The 18,660-nt window shown below is 38.6% G+C and overlaps 1 protein-coding gene and 1 non-coding gene across 7 annotated transcripts in view; both read right to left on the reverse strand.

The window, feature by feature from the left end:
- Positions 1-18,660, reverse strand: part of UBR2 (ubiquitin protein ligase E3 component n-recognin 2) — a 123,315-nt gene that overhangs the window by 27,891 nt on the left and 76,764 nt on the right. For all 6 annotated transcript variants that reach the window (XM_026455484.1, XM_026455483.1, XM_026455488.1 and 3 more), the window contains 11 exons: positions 17,214-17,266; positions 14,950-15,052; positions 12,791-12,839; positions 12,215-12,369; positions 9,154-9,256; positions 6,433-6,542; positions 6,242-6,322; positions 5,739-5,917; positions 4,426-4,625; positions 2,012-2,105; positions 894-1,055 (listed from right to left, as the gene is read on the reverse strand). In XM_026455484.1, coding sequence (XP_026311269.1) covers positions 894-1,055; positions 2,012-2,105; positions 4,426-4,625; positions 5,739-5,917; positions 6,242-6,322; positions 6,433-6,542; positions 9,154-9,256; positions 12,215-12,369; positions 12,791-12,839; positions 14,950-15,052; positions 17,214-17,266 — 1,289 coding nt within the window. The remainder of the gene's footprint in view (positions 1-893; positions 1,056-2,011; positions 2,106-4,425; positions 4,626-5,738; positions 5,918-6,241; positions 6,323-6,432; positions 6,543-9,153; positions 9,257-12,214; positions 12,370-12,790; positions 12,840-14,949; positions 15,053-17,213; positions 17,267-18,660) is intronic.
- LOC111543211 lies at positions 47-153 on the reverse strand. Its single transcript, XR_002731776.1, has one exon. It is a non-coding gene; the product is annotated as a U6 spliceosomal RNA (small nuclear RNA).

Below are 18,660 nucleotides of genomic sequence, written 5' to 3' on the forward strand. Positions count from 1 at the left end.
TTTCTTTCTTATTTTTTTAGTCTGCTAGACAAATTCTAAAAGAGCTAAAAATATGGAACACTTCACAAATTTGTGTGTCATCCTTGTGAAAGAGCCATGCTAATCTTTTCTTTATCGTTCCAATTTTAGTGTATGTGCTACTGAAGCAAGCACTTATTTTATTTTTGAGACTGGGTTCTGCTCTGTCACTCAGGCTGAAGTGCAAAGGCATGATCAAAGCTCACTGCAGCCTTGACCCAAGCAAGCCTCCCACCTGAGTCTCTCAAGTAGCTGGGACTATAGGCATATGCCACTACATCCAGCTAACTTTTTATTTTTTGTACAGACAGGGTCTCATTATGTTGCCAAGGATGGTCTTGAACTCCTGGGCTCAAATGATCCTCCCACCTTGGCCTCCCAGAGTGCTAGGATTATAGATGTGAGCCACAACACCCAGCTGAGATTTTTCCATTTAAAATATAGCAACAGATTTTCACTTTTTTGCCTGGTTCTTGAAACTATGAATGGCTAGTACATTGCAAAAAGTTTTATACGATTTTCAGACTGTCCTATAAAGTCAGTTTGAGTTGTTCCATCTCCCCCTACCAGTTTACTGAGCATCTCTTGAAAAGTGTATGGAAGATATTAAAAGTAGGGTCCTTAGAAATAAACCAGATATTTGGTTTTCATAAATACACAGGAATTTTATAGCTTAGAAACTTAAATTTTCACCTGCTCCTCTCTAAAAACTAAAATGATATTCCACAGGTCTGCTAGAAGAAAATGACCAGAGTTTGGAGAGTATCTGGAAAACACTACGCAACTGCCTATGCTGTGTCTTCCTCCCTGATTTATTTCATTCTCTTCAAAGCAAACTATTACTTTGTTATAAGTTGTCATGAGCCAAAACTTACTTGTTAAAAATATTTCTTGGAGGAAGCAGCAGAGGAATAACAGTATTACTCAAGCATTCACAAAGGGGGCAAAGGAATTCTCCGTTTTCTACATCATAGCTTGTATGTAAGCGTAATCTCTGTTGCCTTCGCTGTTCTTTAGCTTGAACGGAATCAAAATACCTTTACAATTAGAGAACATGAGGTATCAAAACAATGGTAATTTATATAAATGACAGCCACAAGCTTCAACATTTTAAATAATTTGTTTCCACAAATAGTTCAAAAATGAAAAATCTTAAACTAAATTATTTTTAACATGATTTTTGAGTGATTTTAAAAATCCAAACAGATTAAAGGTTCTAAAACAGGAAAATAAAAAAAAGACTGCCATGTAAAAAAGAATTCACAAAGCAGCAACAAAAATTTCTTGGTGCCACTGTTCTCTTGCCACTTCCCCAAGGCTGGTGGCTATTTGTTTGTTTTTTTGAGATGGAGTGTCGCTCTGTCACCCAGGCTGGAGTGCAGTTGCACGATCTTGGTGCACTGCAACCTCCACTTCCCACATTCAAGCAATTCTCCTGTCTCAGCCTCCCAAGCAGCTGGGACTACAACATGGTGGCTAGTTGTTAGGGGTAGTTCATGATAACTGGGTGAGCATAGTTCTAGAATAATATTGATTTGTTGGTTTTTCAGAAGCATAGAAAACACCAAGGTAGAACAAATTCAGGACATCTCATCTTATCACAGGGAGCCATTAAAATTTTGGGAAGTAACAAAGCAAATACTAACATCTATGGAATCAAGAGTTGTCCACCCTGGACCCAAAGAAAGACATTACCCTTCTAGGGTTTATCCTACTGTAAAAACCCTTTTCTTCATCCACAGACTGACACAGATCCACTTCCTTCTTTGGAAGATAAAGAAGAGACTTGGACATAAAGCTAAATTAAAAAATATATCTGACATACTTTACATCTATGACAAGGCAAATAACTTTTGTTATTTATTAAGCAAAAATATGGATTTTTTTCTTCAACATTTTTAGTTCCTTTCCTTTTTTCTAGAATAAAATTTCCTCTATTTTAAAAATTTTGAGCCCTTAAACTTCTCTTGAAAATATTAAGAATATACATTACCTTTGCCAACAATGGGCATGCATAATGTGCCCACAGCTACTAGTGTGTGTTCCACAAGACAGATCAGGGTGCATGAATAATGGATCATATTTTTCTGCGTTACAAAACAAAAACAAAAACAACAAAAAAAAGGGAAGCATTTAATTTTCCTATAACAAATGTGCAACTTTAAATTGTAAAATCTTTGATAAAGACTTGTAAATTTGAAATGAAATGCTAGTTTATTCCTTTTGAGATACCAATAATTTATGCAAGACCTCGGATTATTCAGAAAGTAGGACTCTAATTTTCACCATCCACAGCAAATTAATTAAACATTCTCAAATTGTAAACTGAAATTAGAATTATGAATTTAAATATATCCAATCTTTTGAACATTTCACACTTTCAGGGTACTGAGACATTCCAATTCCTCCCATTGGACCCTGAGCTCCAGGTAAAAGAGCTACTCTCTTCACGGGGCTGCCTTATGTGCGTTCAGGACAGCTGGGTTACAATGATCGCTAATAAAAAATGTTTTGGTAGTAATAGGGCGCCCCCTAGAGGACAGACTGCTTAACGACACTCATACAGCGAATAATCACATCAGAGCCGAAGTGACAATAAAAATATCTACGCACAGACCAGATCAGATGGGGGAAAAAAAAGTAATTCAGAGTCTTCTGTCCTGGTGTCCTGGTGCTAATTTTTATATTCAAATGGGATGAAAAATCAAGAAAAACAAGATGGATGTCTGGCTTCTTTGGGAATTTTTGAATTTTTTATACAAATTAGTATAATCTTACAAATTTCCTAACACTCTAGAATTATTTTTAATTTGCTTTAATAGTTTTAATTTGCTTTAACACTAGAACAGTGCAAATGTCAAAGCATTAAGAAAATCCACTTATAGCCAGCTAATGCTTTTTCTTCAAGAAGTAACAAATTAAATAAAATTACCAACTCTGTCTTTGGCCTGGAATGAAATTTATAAAGCATCAAGTTTAAACGGCTATTTCTTTTTTTTTGGCAGAGTCTCGCTCTGTCGCCCAGGCTGGAGTGCAGTGGTGCCATCTTGGCTCACTGCAAGCTCCTCCTCCCGGGTTCACGTCATTCTCCTGCCTCAGCCTCCCGAGTAGCTGGGACTACAGGTGCCTGCCACCATGCCTGGCTAATTTTTTTTTCCATATTTTTTAGTAGAGATGGGGTTTCACCGTGTTAGCCAGGATGGTCTTGACCTCCTCACCTCGTGATCCGCCCGCCTCGGTCTCCCAGAGTGCTGGGATTACAGGCGTGAGCCACTGCACCTGGCCTTTAAAAAAAAAAAAAAAAAAGAAGGGGTCTTGCTCCGTCGCCCAGGCTGGAGGGCAGTGGTGCAATCTCAGCTCACTGCAACTTCCACCTCCCAGGTTTAAGCAATTCTCGAGCCTCAGCCTCTTGAGTAGCTGGGACTACAGCTGCGCGCCACCACATTCAGCTAATATTTTTGTACTATTAGTAGAGACAGGGTTTCGCCATGTTGGCCAGGCTGGTCTCGAACTCCTGACCTCAGATGATCCACCTGCCTCGGCCTCCCAAAGTGCTGGGATTACAGGCATGAGCCACCATGCCCAGCCCAAATGACCATTTTTAAAGATGAAGCAGACCAATCTTTTGTAAGTAGGATACAAAGACTTTCTTTATAGAGAGAAGGTAACTCTAAAAGTGGCGCTCAAACCTCCTTTCACACTGCAATGTGAAAGGCATGGGCTAAAGAAGTGCCCTGGGAATTTCCAAGACACAGTTCCTACTCTCAAGAAGTTTACTGTGTATCGCTCAAGCATATGCACACAGAGCACAACCTACAAGCAGAGAAATGTGTCAGTGGTGGACAAAATCATGTACAGACTGGATCTCCCTGCTTTACTCCCTCAGTTGCTGAAAGAGGGCCCTCAACTGTCCTGCACAGTAATCTGTATCTCAAGAATCTGCTTTCTGGGGAACCCGATCTGTGGTGGTATCACCATTCTAAGTCAGAATTTGGCTCAAGGATTGCCTCTTACATAGGTAACTCTCCATCACTGTTCTCAGGAGATTTCACTCAGGCTCTAACAATAAGACAAAGCAATTATTATTTCAGTGTGTCAACAAATGACCAGGGCTTTGCAAGTGTACTGAAGCTTGGGAAAGACTGAAATGCCAAAGTATGTAATGTTACATCACAAAGAAAAGCTTTACTTTGAATCCCTGCTATTTATCAGCTATATGATTCAGGTATAACTTTCTGGAGTGGTTCCACATCTGCCAAGTGGGGAATTCCTGCCTAAGTTACCTGCCAAAGATACCATCCAAGTCTATGGAGTCATTCTTAGATTTAAAAAATCTCAATGTATCATCAATCACATTAACTGGCGGTTGTTATTAATCGGGAAGATGAGGATCTAGCTATGACTTACCTGGATCTTGAATAAATTTACTTCTGTTTTTTGATAATACAGTTGATCTCTGAACAAATGCTGCCAAGACCATTGCCCTGCTTTCCACTTTAACTTCTTGCTCCTCTTGACACAATATACATGTAACGAATTGTCTTTGTTCGGGAACCTGAGTTTGTGTGGGGCCCAGTGCTGTAAGTGTCATATCTGAAACCACAGGGCTGTAATACAAAGGTTATGAATATAATTAATGATCCCAAAAACTTTCTACATAATCATAAAATAGCAGACTACAGGTATGTATGTATGTGTGCATATACATATATATCTATATATTTTAAAATTTTTATTTATTTTTTCTTTTTGAGATGGAGTCTCGCTCTGTCGCCCAGGCTGGAGTGCAGTGGCACGATCTCGGCTCACTGCAAACTCCACCTCCCGGGTTCACGCCATTCTCCTGCCTCAGCCTCCCGATTAGCTGGGACTACAGGCGCCCGCCACCACGCCCGGCTAACTTTTTGTATTTTTTAGTAGAGACAGGGTTTCACTGTGTCAGCCAGGATGGTCTCGATCTCCTGACCTCGTGATCCGCCCGCCTCAGCCTCCCAGAGTGCTGGGATTACAGGCGTGAGCTACCGTGCCCGGCCCAATTTTATTATTTATTTATTTATTTATTTGAGATGGAGTCTTGCTCTGTTGCTTAGGCAGGAGTGCAGTGGCATGATCTCAGCTCACTGCAACCTCCACCTCCCAGGTTCAAGCAATTCTCCTGCCTCAGCCTACTGACTAGCTGAGATTATAGGTGCGCACCACCACGCCCGGCTAATTTTTTTTTTTTTTTTAATTTTTAGTAAAGACGGGGTTTCACCATGTTGGTCAGGCTGGTTTCAAACTCCTGACCTTGTGATCTGCCCGCCTCGGCCTCCCAAAGTGCTGGGATTACAGGTATGAGCCACCGTGTCTGGCCAGGCATGTATATATTTAACACATGGTTTTGATAACTTGGATTGTCAAGTCTTTGGTATGTATCAAAACCATCTCCTTTAATTCTCACAGCAATCTAATCTGCAACACAGATGTCACATGCTCTAGGTAACTGAGTGTAGTGTACTCATTCTTTCATGAATGTCCAAGATCTTCTGCAGAAAATACCCTACTATATTACCATATCTATATTCAGAGATTTCTAAGATTAAATCTTCTAAATGGAGGTTACAAAATTTACCTATGAATTCTAATAAATTACTTTAGGTTTAAAAATATATTTACAAGGAAAAAAAGCAACACTGCCCCTAGTTGGGAACAACTGGTCAATAAATTAATTTTTTTTATACCTATTATCAAGAACAGCAGAGGTTGAGGCATCCAGTTCTAATGTCTGCTGAAAGAGTTCTTTGTTTTCATCAATAAAATGCCGCTGCATTTCAGACATCTGAGCCATGATCTTTTCTCTGCGCAGTCTGGCAATCTCTGCTTTTCTCTTCCTTTCAGCTTTGTCTTTGTCCCTTGAACTCTGAAATTACGCTCCATTCAATTACACCATTAGATGCTAAAACACACATTTTTTTCCAAAGCAGAAATATCTTTATTGTAAATACCAATTAAAAAACTATTCTATAATCTCACTTATTTAAACAAGAGAAAAGACTCCTAAGTTGACCTAACATGTTTTAAAGGAAAAAAGCAGACAAAAAATTGCTACAACAAATAGAGATAAATAGTGGCATATTTGTTGGAATTTAAATGTTGTAACTGGCAACTTACTGTAGATAAATTTAATTTGTTCATACTGAACTTGCTGTAATTTTTTAGCATTATCACACTTTACTGTTTATACCTCCTCCATTATGGTTCCTTCTGTCTCTGCCACGGGACTGGTAGGTGAACTCTCCCTCATCTTTTTAACAGCATTAAAAGTCTACAAAAAAAAAAAAAGTATCAGTATCCTGTATGAAATATCATCACAATGTACACATAACAAATATTTAATATTTCTCACAAAAAGCAGAAGAATGTAGGAAATTTTACCTTCAATATCCACCGAATCATGTCTTTGTGGACTTCTAGGTAGGGAGCATTTTGCAGTGTTTCCAGCATAGCTAGTATACTAGGAGAGTTTTTTGGTGCTTCACCAGGTTCTATGTCAGAAAAATAAAAGGCACAGTAACAATAGCTAACACTTCATAGTACTTATTCCTATGCACAGGAACATAAATGCAGTTGCTTATAACACCTATTGCCCATAATTTGATTATGACTCTACCAAAGAGATTTTCAATACTTCTTAAGAATGTGACATATGTGCCTTTTACAAACAAGTTGCCAACAACTAGAATTCTTTAAGCATTCAAAAGTGACTTTTAATAGCAAACGAATTTGCTAAAATGTATTTTAGCAAAATTACATACAAATTCAGCTAAAAATAACTGGTGTACTTGAGATTTTACAGGTCTAAAAATAAATTAGCATGAAGAGGTGCATATACGTACAAATATGTTTATTTGCTCTGACCATTGCCTTTAATAAAAACTAGATTCAGAATAAAATGAATTTCTTCCCCTAAGAATTCACTGTTTATTTGAATATAAGAGTAAAGTCATATTTTCTATTAGTCTGCAGCCAGCAATGTTCAGTTATCGATTTTCTTGATTTTGGTGCTGTCATTCTGGAAAAATATGCCTTTTTCCTAAGAGGGAAGAGATTGACCTGTGTGACCTTTAATATTCTATCACATCTAAAACTCTGTGGTGTGCATTAGGGATGTGACTCTAGATAAGGGAGAGGTTTCTTTGCAAATAAATCATGTGTCTTAATTATGTAAAATGTCTAAAGACAAATTAAGAGTAATGTTGAGGGAAAATGATGATCATTTAATAAAAAGGAAAGAGAGAGTAAGAGAGAACCTAATATATATATATATTTTTTGAGACAAGAGTCCTACTCTGTTGCCCAGGCTTGAGTGCAGTGGTATGATCTCAGCCCACTGCGACCTCCACCTCCTGGGTTCAAGCGATTCTCCTGCCTCAGCCTCCCGAGTAGCTGGGATTACAGGTACCCACCACCATGCCCGGATAATTTTTGTATTTTTGGTAGAGACAGGTTTCGTCATGTTGGCCAGGTTGGTCTCGAACTCCTGACCTCAGGTGATTCACCCACCTTGGTCTCCCAAAGTGCTGGGATTACAAGCATGAGCCACTGTGCCTGGCCAAGAACCTAATATTTTATAGTGATGAGTGAATGAAATTAGGGAGTATTCTGTGTGGTTATCCTAAAATAAACACACCAGAAACAAAGAAAGCAAAAACCACAGTATTAATCCATAGAAACAATACGGTAGAGAAAAAGAATAGGTAAAAACTGGCATCCATGAATAAAATGTTCAGTGGGGAAAGGTGGTTTCTCCTCTTTCTCTCATTTACTTGGATGAGGGCAAAAAGGAAAACTAGAGATCTAGAAGCAAACAAAATTACTTCCTCCCTGTCCCCTGCTAGCGTAATTCTCACAGTTATCATTTAGGAAGAAATGGCACTGAACACAGTTACAGAAATAATCCTTTTTAATCAAACCATTTATAAACTCCTATCATAGCACCATAAATTCATTAAAAAACACCTCAGCAAATAGCTGACTACAGGTCTGTGGCAGGGAAAGTACAAGATGAGCTTGGGCATCTTTTGGGCCAGAAAGTCAGGTGGTACTTTCTGGCCCAAATGGGGCTGGGTGAAAAGGACACAGAAACTGACTAAATAAACTCCCACTGATCAAAGTGGGCATAATTTGAGCATCAAAAGGAATAATCATTATAAGTGACTACAAAACAATGAATAAGTAAAATGAACAATATTTTAAAAAACTCTAAACAAAAAACATTCAAAGTTGCCACAATTGCAGGTAACTATCAGGCCAATGGCTGATTATGAAAATTAGTAAATGAAAAGCTTTTCTTTGAGACGTGAAATATTATGTCTACAACAAAAGGTTCAAGAAAGTATGTAAATATAAAAGTAAATATAGCAAACTACTAAATCTAGGTAGTAGGTATATGAATGTTTACTGGACAATTCTTTCCACTTGTCTATATGTTTGAAATTTTTAAAATAAAAAGCTAGAAAAACTCCCTGGCCTTCTTTTAAAAAGTCATATTTCTTTATATGAAATGACAATCTAATCCCCTATAATTTTTATTTATTTTCAATACTGTAGAATCTTATGTCAACCACAGCTGACTGTAACTTTGAACTTAGCCCTAGATATTTTTATAAAAATATAACAGGGTTTAACATAGTACCTTTACTACACAGATGAGTACATATAGCCTCAAATATTTAAATTAAATATTACTCTTTTAGAATCCATATGACCAAATAAGAGAGGTTATTAAGTGATTTCTTTTTTTTTTTTTTTTTGAGACGGAGTCTCGCTCTGTCTCCCAGGCTGGACTGCAGTGGCCGAATCTCAGCTCACTGCAAGCTCCGCCTCCTGGGTTTACGCCATTCTCCTGCCTCAGCCTCCCGAGTAGCTGGGACTACAGACACCCGCCACCTCGCCCGGCTAGTTTTTTTTTTGTATTTTTAGTAGAGACGGGGTTTCACCGTGTTAGCCAGGATGGTCTCGATCTCCTGACCTCGTGATCCACCTGTCTCGGCCTCCCAAAGTGCAGGGATTACAGGCTTGAGCCACCGTGCCCGGCCCAGTGATTCCTTAAAATCATTTATATCGAGTTAGTTTAGTAAAAAGATATATACATACTTGAAATCTTCTGAGTGAAGGTAAATGTTACTACATGCTCTTCTGTGACATTCTCTAAATGTTGTTTTTCTTCTTGTAGTGCCATTCCAATTAAATGTAACACCTTGAATAAATGTTTTGTAACTTTTAGTAACAATTTAAAAAACCAAGCATATATTTTAATAAGAAATAGCAAAAAAGAAGTATTGAAAAAGATAAATCAAACTATTAAGTACTAAATGCAATTAAAAACAATTTGAAGTACTAATTTTTTTTCTTTTTTTTTTTTTTGAGATGGAGTTTCACCCTGTCAACCCAGGCTCACTGCAACCTCTGCCTCCTGGGTTCAAGTGATTCTCCTGCCTCAGCCTCCCCAGTAGCTGGGATTACAAGCGTGTGCCACCATGCCCAGCTAATTTTTGCATTTTTAGTACAGATGGGGTTTCACCATGTTGGCCAGGCTGGTCTCGAACTCCTGACCTCAAGTGATCCACCCACTGTGGCCTCCCAAAGTGCTGGGATTAAAGGTGTGAGCCACCATGCCTGGCCTTGAAGTATTAATTTTTATTAAATGAAAAGACTGAGGTTCATTTTCTATTAAACAATAATTGGCAAGAAAAACAAAATGTTCTACTTCAATGAGGAAGAAATTTCAATCGCAAATTCTTAGGGTAAGCTAAAATTACCACCACCTGTGACCAGCAATTCACATAATACATAAGTTTTATTCTATACCTATACTAGACTTAAAAAAACCTTCCAAGAATCAGTGGTCAAGTAAGTATAAAGCTAAAAGTGTCCCCTATGTAATTATTCAGTCTCTGACACTACATAGTTTAATTTCTCTATGGACTAAATCTTCATCATCTGAGAAAGACAAACTTTTATCTCTAATGCCTTATCATTTATAAACTTTATAGTCCTTCAATGTATCTCACAAAATATTCTCAATCAGACTTCTAAGAGAGTGTATTAACCTATTTGTTTTTTTACTGCTCTTACCCCATGCCCAAGTTTTTCTGTGTTTTTTGAGACAGAGTCTCCCTTGTTGCCCAGGATGGAGTGCAGTGGCACAATATCGGCTCACTGCAACCTCCGCCTCCCAGTTTCAAGTGATTCTCCTGAGCCCTCCTGAGTAGCTGGGATTACAGGCATGTGCCATGATGATTGGCTAATTTTTGTATTTTTAGTAGAGACAGGGTTTCACCATGTTGTACAGGCTGGTCTTGAACTCCCAACCCCAAGTGATCCACCTGCCTCGGCCTCCCAAAGTGTTAGGATTATAGGGGTGAGCCACTGCACCGGGCCCACACCCCAGTTTTTAAAGGAGATGTGTATGTGATGTCTCTGTATCTTTCCCTCCACAAGGGAAGACTGTGGTTGTCAGAGACTTGGAAGAACTAGGTGACATAAAGCAAATTCACATGTAAGGTAAATATTGTTCACACCTCTCTTCTCCATTATTTCCCACAAATCTTTTGTTCATGTAATGCTGACAGTACACGACAGCTAGTACAGCTGTACTAGTAATGAGCTAGTATACCACAGCTCCATGCTTTTACACTTTAAATAGGCTTATAAATAGGAGGGCATTATAAGAATACACACATCTTAGCCAGTGAGACAAAAGAAAGAATGATAGCTACTCAGCCTCCTGAGGAGGGCTCCAAAATTTGAATCTGAATCCTGGTTTTACTGCTTTCAAGCTATTAATATATACCCTCAGGGAATGCCTCTCAGTCCATGTCATCATCTTTAACACTGGAAAAAAACAGTTTCCCTCTAGAGTTCTGAGGATTACAAATACTGTATGCAGAGTGCTTAGCATGGCCGGGCATGGTGGCTCACGTCTGTAACCCTAGCACTTCAGGAGGCCGAGGCGAGTGGATCACCTGATGTTGGGAGTTCGAGACTAGCTTGGCCAACATGGTGAAACCCTGTCTCTACTAAAAATACAAAAAATTAGCTGGGTGTGGTGACAGGCGCCTGTAATCCCAACTCTTTGGGAGGCTGAAGCAGGAGAATTGCTTGAACCCCGGAGGCAGAGGTTGCGGTGAGCTGAGATCATGCCATTGTACTCCAGCCTGGGTGACAAGAGCAAAACTGTCTCAAAAAAAAAAAAAAAAGTGCTTAGCATGGAATAAGACATAAAGTAGGCATTCTATTTAATGAATAATTGTTGTATCACTTAGTAGAGTGATATGGGAAGTAAATGGAACCTCACTGAAACTTGGCTTCCTCATCTAACAAGTTATATCTATTCATGGGGTGTTGTGTGAATTCAATGAGATAATGTAAGAATGGCTTACATTAAAACTATAAAGTAAAATACAAACAAGGGGCTAGGCATGGTGGCTCACGCATGTAATCCCAATACTTGGGGAGGTCGAAGGGGGAGGACTGCTTGAGTCTAGGAGTTCAAGACTAGCCTGGGGAACATGGCAAAACTCTGTCTCTACCAAAAATACAAAAATTAGCCAGGTTTTGTGATGCATGCCTGTAATCCCAGCTACTTGGGATACTGAGGTGGAGGGATCGCTTGAACCCAGGAGGCAGAGGTTGCAGTGAGCCAAGATCGCACCACTGCACTCCAGCTTCCTGGGTGACAGAGCCAGATCCTTTCTCAAAAACACAAAAACAAAAACAACACAAAAAAGGTTCCAGACATGCCACGTACCTAGCTAAAGGACCATAAGTCTATGAGTGCCAGTTTCTTCAACTACAAAATAAGGATATGGATAATTCAAAAAAAAAATTTTTGTTTTGGAAAATAATTAGATTAGAAACATATATAAAAGATAACACATTACATCAATATCAGAGTACTACATATATATGAAGACCAGGACCAATCAAGGAGAGAATGACTGCCCAGTGGGACTGAGGTAATAACCACCATGTGGTATAAAAAATCTATCTGGCACTTGTTTTCACTGTCAGACACAAAAGCAGTAATAATATATTCAAGTTAGGAAAACACAATATGTTTCGGCCTCATTTTCCTCTGTATAGATACAGACAAGAATATTTTGCTTGTACTATAAAATACTAAAATATAAATAATAAATGTCTTCAAACCTACCCTTTGCAGCATGGACTCTGACCAGGCATATCCATTATGTTCCACAGCCCATTGCAGAATTGTTCCCATGATGCACAGCATGACATCTGACTGCAAAATGTTAACCAGGCTTGCAAACAGAGGGCAGAATGGAGGCAACACCGGAGGTGGGAGTGCTGAAAATACAGTTGTTATTACTATTGGTTTCTTTTACAGAACATGCTTTAGAAACTATCCCTTTGTTACTTTTGATAGTTTTAACTCAAAAATATTCATTAACACACACCTTAAAGCTATTATTTTACGTTCTCAAGGTCAAATCCATAAAATGAGCCACATAAGTAGCAGCAGTACAAAAGAAAGTCTGTCTTTTCCCTTAGAAAGATTTTAAGATCTGAGATAAAATCAACCCAGAAGAGACTTAGCACAAACTATTTCTATGTTAGCATATTTATTATTCCTTTGAATAGGAGATTGTTCACTAGGAAAGCTTACATTTAAATATTCATTCCACCAAGGACAATCATCATAGTTAATAGAAAACAATGTTTAACAAGTAAAAAAGGGGCATTACATTTTTAGAAAGATTAAAAATACCTGTATCTTCTCTATTTTGTCTTTTCAATTTCCGTTGAGCTTCTTCTGCCTAATAAAAAATAGTTATTTGGGCAGGGAATTAGTAATATAAAACATATCCAAAACTAGTGACATAAATCCATCTTTGTTGTATTATTTTCTTTTTTTCTTTTTTTTTGAAAGTCTCACTGTGTCACCTAGGCTGCAGTGCAGTGGCACGATCTCGGCTCACTGCAACCTCTGTCTCCCAGGTTCAAGACATTCTCCTGCCTCAGCCTTCCAAGTAACTGGGACTACAGGTGCCCGCTACCACACCTGGCTATTTTTATATTTTTAGTAGAGACGGGGTTCCACTATGTTGGTCAGGCTGGTCTTGAACTCTTGACCTTGTGATCTGCCCACCTTGGCCTCCCAAAGTGCTGGGTTTACAGGTGTGAGCCACTGCGCCTGGCCTTTTTTTTTTTTTTTTTGAGACGAAGTCTCACTCTGTTACCCAGGCTGGAGTGCACTGGCATGATCTCAGCTCACTGCAACCTCCACCTTCCGGTTCAAGCAATTCTCCCTGCCTCAGCCTCCATAGAAGTTGAGGTTTACAGGCACCCGCCACCAAACCTGGCTAATTTTTGTATTTTTAGTAGAGACAGGGTTTTGCCACGTTGGCCAGGCTGGTCTTGAACTCTTGACCTCACGTGATCCACCCGTCTTGCCCTCCCAAAGTGCAGGGATTACAGATGTGAGCCACTGTGTCTGGCCAAGGATGAAAGTCTAAAATCAGAGAATAACACAACTGAGGCCGGGGTGCGGCAGCTCACACCTGTAATCCCAGCACTTTGGGAGGCCAAGACGGGTGGATCACCTGAGGTCAGGAGTAGACTGGCCAACAAGGCAAAAATCCCATCTCTACTAAAAATACAAAAATTAGCCAGGCATGGTGGCATGTACCTGTAATCTCAGCTACTCGGGAGGCTGGGGCAGGATAATTGCTTGAACCTGGGAGGCAGAGGCTGTAGTGAGCTGAGGTCTGCACTCCAGCCTGAGTAATAGAGTGAAACCCTATCTCAAAAAAAAAAAAAAAAAAAAAATTCTATTCTTAATGTTCTAGTCCTCCCCCAAACTGATACATTAAAGTTATTTTTTTTTTAACTAAAAGAATCTCCAAATGAGTTCTCCATTACTTCAAATTAGAAGCGAAACATGTACAACCCCAAACCAAAAAAACTTCTTTAAGTTTGAATTCTGACTTCATCAAAAACTAAATAAAAGCTTTATGTTTAAGTTTTGTTTAATGTTCTTATGCTGTTTATTGAAAAATCATTTTAAGAGAAGACTGCTAAAAGGCAGATTTTTTTTTTTTTGAGATAGGGTCTCACTCCCATCGCCCAAGTTGGAATGCAGTGGTGCAATCATAGCTCACTGCAGCCTCGACCTCCTGGGCTCAAGTGATCCTCCTATCTCAGCCTCCCGAGTAGCTGGGACGAGAGGTGCATGACACCATGCCTGGCTAATTTTTGTATTTTTAGTAGACGCGGGATTTCACCATGTTGGCCAGGCTGATCTTGAACTCTTGAGCGCAAGCGATCTGCCTGCCTCAGTCTCCCAAAGTGCTGGGATTACATACCCCGCCAAAAAGGCAAAATTTAATTACTTACGACTGATTAGAAAAGCTTCATGAATCTCTATGAAAAAGCATGTTAAAAATACCAATTCTGAAATGTGCATAAAATGGATTAACTGATTATAATACAGGTTGAAAATCTGTTTTGAAAAACTATACCCATATATGTATAGGTATGTATTATATAGATCTTATATACGTATGCACAAAACGCTAGGGGGAAACTCCAAAATGTTAGGTGAGGGTATTTTAAGTAATTTCCACTTTCTTCTTTATATATTTTCCAAATTCCCTATAATAAAAATGTATCATTTTTCAAGCTGCAAAAGCAATAAAAAGTTGTTTAGGAAAAAATAATTCAAGCCAGACACAGTGGTGCATGCCTGTAATCTCATCTACTCAAGAGGCTGAGGTGGGAGGATTGCTTAAGTCCAGCAGTTTGAGGTTGCAATGCTCTATAATGGCATTGTGAACTAAACTCTAGCCTGGGCAACATGGTGAAACCCCATCTCTTAAGAAAAACAATGCAACCCTTCCCTGCTACATTTTTAATTTTCCCAATTACCTTGGACTGTTCTGCCCTTGAAAAGTGATAGAAATACAAGTTGAACTCTTTGGCACATTCTGGTTTCAGTTCATACATGCCTCGTCCTGTTAATCCAGGTTTCCTATGAAAGAAAGGACCTAAGATTATTATTACCGAAGCCATACACTAATTTATGAGATAGTCTTGGATATTAGAACAACAAAGCAGAACTCTCATATACTGCTGGTGGGTGTTAAGCTACAACTATTTTCAGTGGGTTGATTTGGCAATCTAAATCCAAGTTCTTACATGCATCGGTTTTATTTAGCACATCCACTTGGAATTTAACTAACTAGACAAGAGAACCTAATGGACACTGCAGTGGCAACAATTAAAAAGTCTAACACACGGGAAATAAGTAACAAATTACAACATCTCCAAACAACTGAACACCATTAACAGTGATGATAATTTCTCTATTTTCACATGTAAAGACCTCTGTGTTAAGTTTTATTAAGCGGAAAAAAGCAGGTACACTATTGGGGTTTAGAGAACTTTCCTAAGCAAGTTATAAAACCCAGAAGCCAGATATGAGACAGAGTTTTAAAAACAGAAATGACACAAAGTTAACAAACAAGGGACAGACTGGAAGAAAGTACTGTGATGTATTAAACAAGAATTGATATTTCTAATATACTATAAAAATACTTTTGGAACAAGAAGATAGGGACAAACAACCATAAAGAAAAATGCATTCAAGTATGAAAAAACAAATGGCCAATAAACACATGAAAAGATGCTCAACTTCCCTGTTATTAAGGTAATGCAAATTAAAATAAGGTACTAAAAGACTGCTCATATTAAAGTGTTGATAAAGTTGCAGGGCACTCTTAGTGTATACACTGCTAGTCAGAGTGTAAATTGATGACTTTTCTTGGGAAGGCAATTAGGAGGTATGTATCAAAATGTAATACAAGCTTTCATTCTGATCTAGCTAATCGTCACTTTCACAGTCAAAGATACACTTGTTAATGCTGTATGTACAAGGATGTTCAATATTTGTTTATAAGAGAAAATCTGGAAGTTATGTATTACACTTACAGGAAAGAGGTTAGATACATTACAGTACATGACTACAGGGATGTGAAAAAGGGCCTGGCGCCATAGCTCAGGTCAGTAATCTCAGCACTTTGGGAGGTCGAGGTGGGCTCGATCATCTGAAGTCAGGAGTCTGAGACCAGCCTGGTCAACATGGCGAAACCCCATGTCTACTAAAAATACAAAAATTAGCCGGGTGTGGTGGTGAGGTGCCTGTAATCCCAGCTACTTGGGAGGCTGAGGCAGAAGAACTGCCTGGACCCAGGAGGCAGAGGTTGCAGTGGGCCAAGATCATGCCACTGCACTTGAGTCTCACTTTGTCGCCCAGGCTAAAGTGAAAAAGGATGAAGTATGCCTATATGTACTAACAAAGTGTATTATGTAAAAACTAAAAAAACCCAATAAAAACAACAAAACCCCTGCAAAGACACAAATACATGGAAACATTCCATTATTTAATTTTAAAAAAGGTTATAGAATAGTAAATATAAAATGAACTCATTTTTTGTTATAAGTATGTGTTCCAAGTATACAAAAAAAAATTTAGAAAGATATACATCCAAACATAATAGAAATAATCTGAGTGGTTGGATTATAGGTAATATTTTTTCTTTGTGCTTTTCCATATTTTTTCTAAAAGCAAGTATTGTCTTTATAACCGACAAAAAATAAAAACACTATCTTCAAAAATTTATAGTGGGTTAAAAAAAATGAATACATTGTCATTGGGGTAGGAAGGAAAGAAAAAACAGGCTTAAGAAACTGCCTCAATATCTTTAAGGGTATAAACCAGTTTATTGACTGGGGAAGACGGTGGACACTGGAGAAAGCGGTATTGAGAGGCTATCCCACAATTTAGGCGGCACATTCAAATAAAAACAAAGAAAGCAGTTTTAAGAAATTATAATGCATTTACTTAGATCACTGCTGAGGTTAATTTCTACTATTTGAAACCATCAGCTACGAACACCTATTCTGAATATGATGAAAACCCTCACAATGTCACTTTACGTTGCTGAGTACAGGGTGAGATCAGAAAAGTGAAATGTCAGTGAGAGATCTAATTCAGAGCTATAATTTGAAAATGTCTGTCACTCTCTGAAAGCTGCAACTTCATTCTCGGTTGCATCAAAGAAAACACTCTAAGAAAAATGAATGTACTGGAAAAGTAAAAAAGAATGTGAAATAATAGGAAGTAAACTCACTTGAAATGGGCAACTGCTTCAATTACACTCTCCATGCCAGTCTCCTTGTTCTCCTAAAGGTACAGGACACAAGTGTGTTTCATGTTAATAATAACTACTAGCACTCTGAGCATTGCGTTTTATCTCATTGACCCTCATAACAACCTAAGGTAGATACACCTTATCTCCATTTTCACAGATGGGGATTCCACAGCAAACACAATGATTTATACAAAACTAGACACACTTACTTGGTAAGCTGATGTTCATTCAAATTGATATATTATTTTTAAATACATAAAATAGATAAAACTATGATTTTTAAAAAGTCACTACCATATGGAATCAAGGTAAGAGCTTTCTAAAATAATTAAATGAAAACACAAACTATATAAAACATTTTTTAAAATTTATGTAAAATACTTCTGGTATTTTATAAAACAGTTGTACTAATTTCTTGTCTATTTTCAGTACAACAGCACTTCCCAAATCATATCTCATTCAAGACAAGATATTAATAGTTCTGTGAATAAATAATTCTTTAAAATGTTTGGGAAATACAGTTACAATCACTTTATTTTTTATTTTTTTGAGATGGAGTCTTGCATTGTTACCCAGGCTGGAGTGCAATGGTGTGATCTTGGCTCACTGCAACCTCCGCCTTCCAGGTTCAAGCAATTCTCCTGCCTCAGCCTACCGAGTAGCTGGGATTGCAGGCGCCTGCCACCACACTTGGCTAATTTTTTTATTTTTATTTTTATTTTATTATTATTATTATTTTTGAGACGGAGTCTTGCTCTGTCGCCCAGGCTGGAGTGCAGTGGCCGGATCTCAGCTCACTGCAACCTCCGCCTCCCGGGTTCACGCCATTCTCCTGCCTCAGCCTCCCGAGTAGCTGGGACCACAGGCGCCGGCCACCTTGCCCGGCTAATTTTTTGTATTTTTAGTAGAGACGGGGTTTTACCATGTTAGCCAGGATGGTCTCGATCTCCTGACCTCGTGATCTGCCCGTCTCAGCCTCCCAAAGTGCTGGGATTACAGGCTTGAGCCACCGCGCCCGGCCTTATTTTTATTTTTTTAAGTAGAGATGGTGTTTCACTATGTTGGCCAGGCTGGTCTCGAACTCCTGACTTTGTGATCTGCCCACCTTAGTCTCCCAAAGTGTTGGGATTACAGGTGTGAGCCACTGTGCCCAGCTGACAATCGCCTTATATAAGGCTTAAACCACTTTAAAAATGTTTTGAAATTTTATTGTTCCTTAAAGTTTAGGCTAAATTATAACTGCTTCCTAATTGAACAACTTGGGATTCACTTCCTGCATTAAAGCGGTACAAGTAATTTTTATCTTGACTAGCTATTTAGTGACATTAAGAAATTATTCATCATTCAGCCAGGTGTGGTGGCATGCGCCTGTAATCCTAGCTGCCTGGGAGACTGAGGCATGAGAATCGCTTGAAGTCAGGAGGCA

This window comes from Piliocolobus tephrosceles, chromosome 5, assembly GCF_002776525.5.
Source record: "Piliocolobus tephrosceles isolate RC106 chromosome 5, ASM277652v3, whole genome shotgun sequence".
Classification (NCBI taxonomy): domain Eukaryota; kingdom Metazoa; phylum Chordata; class Mammalia; order Primates; family Cercopithecidae; genus Piliocolobus; species Piliocolobus tephrosceles.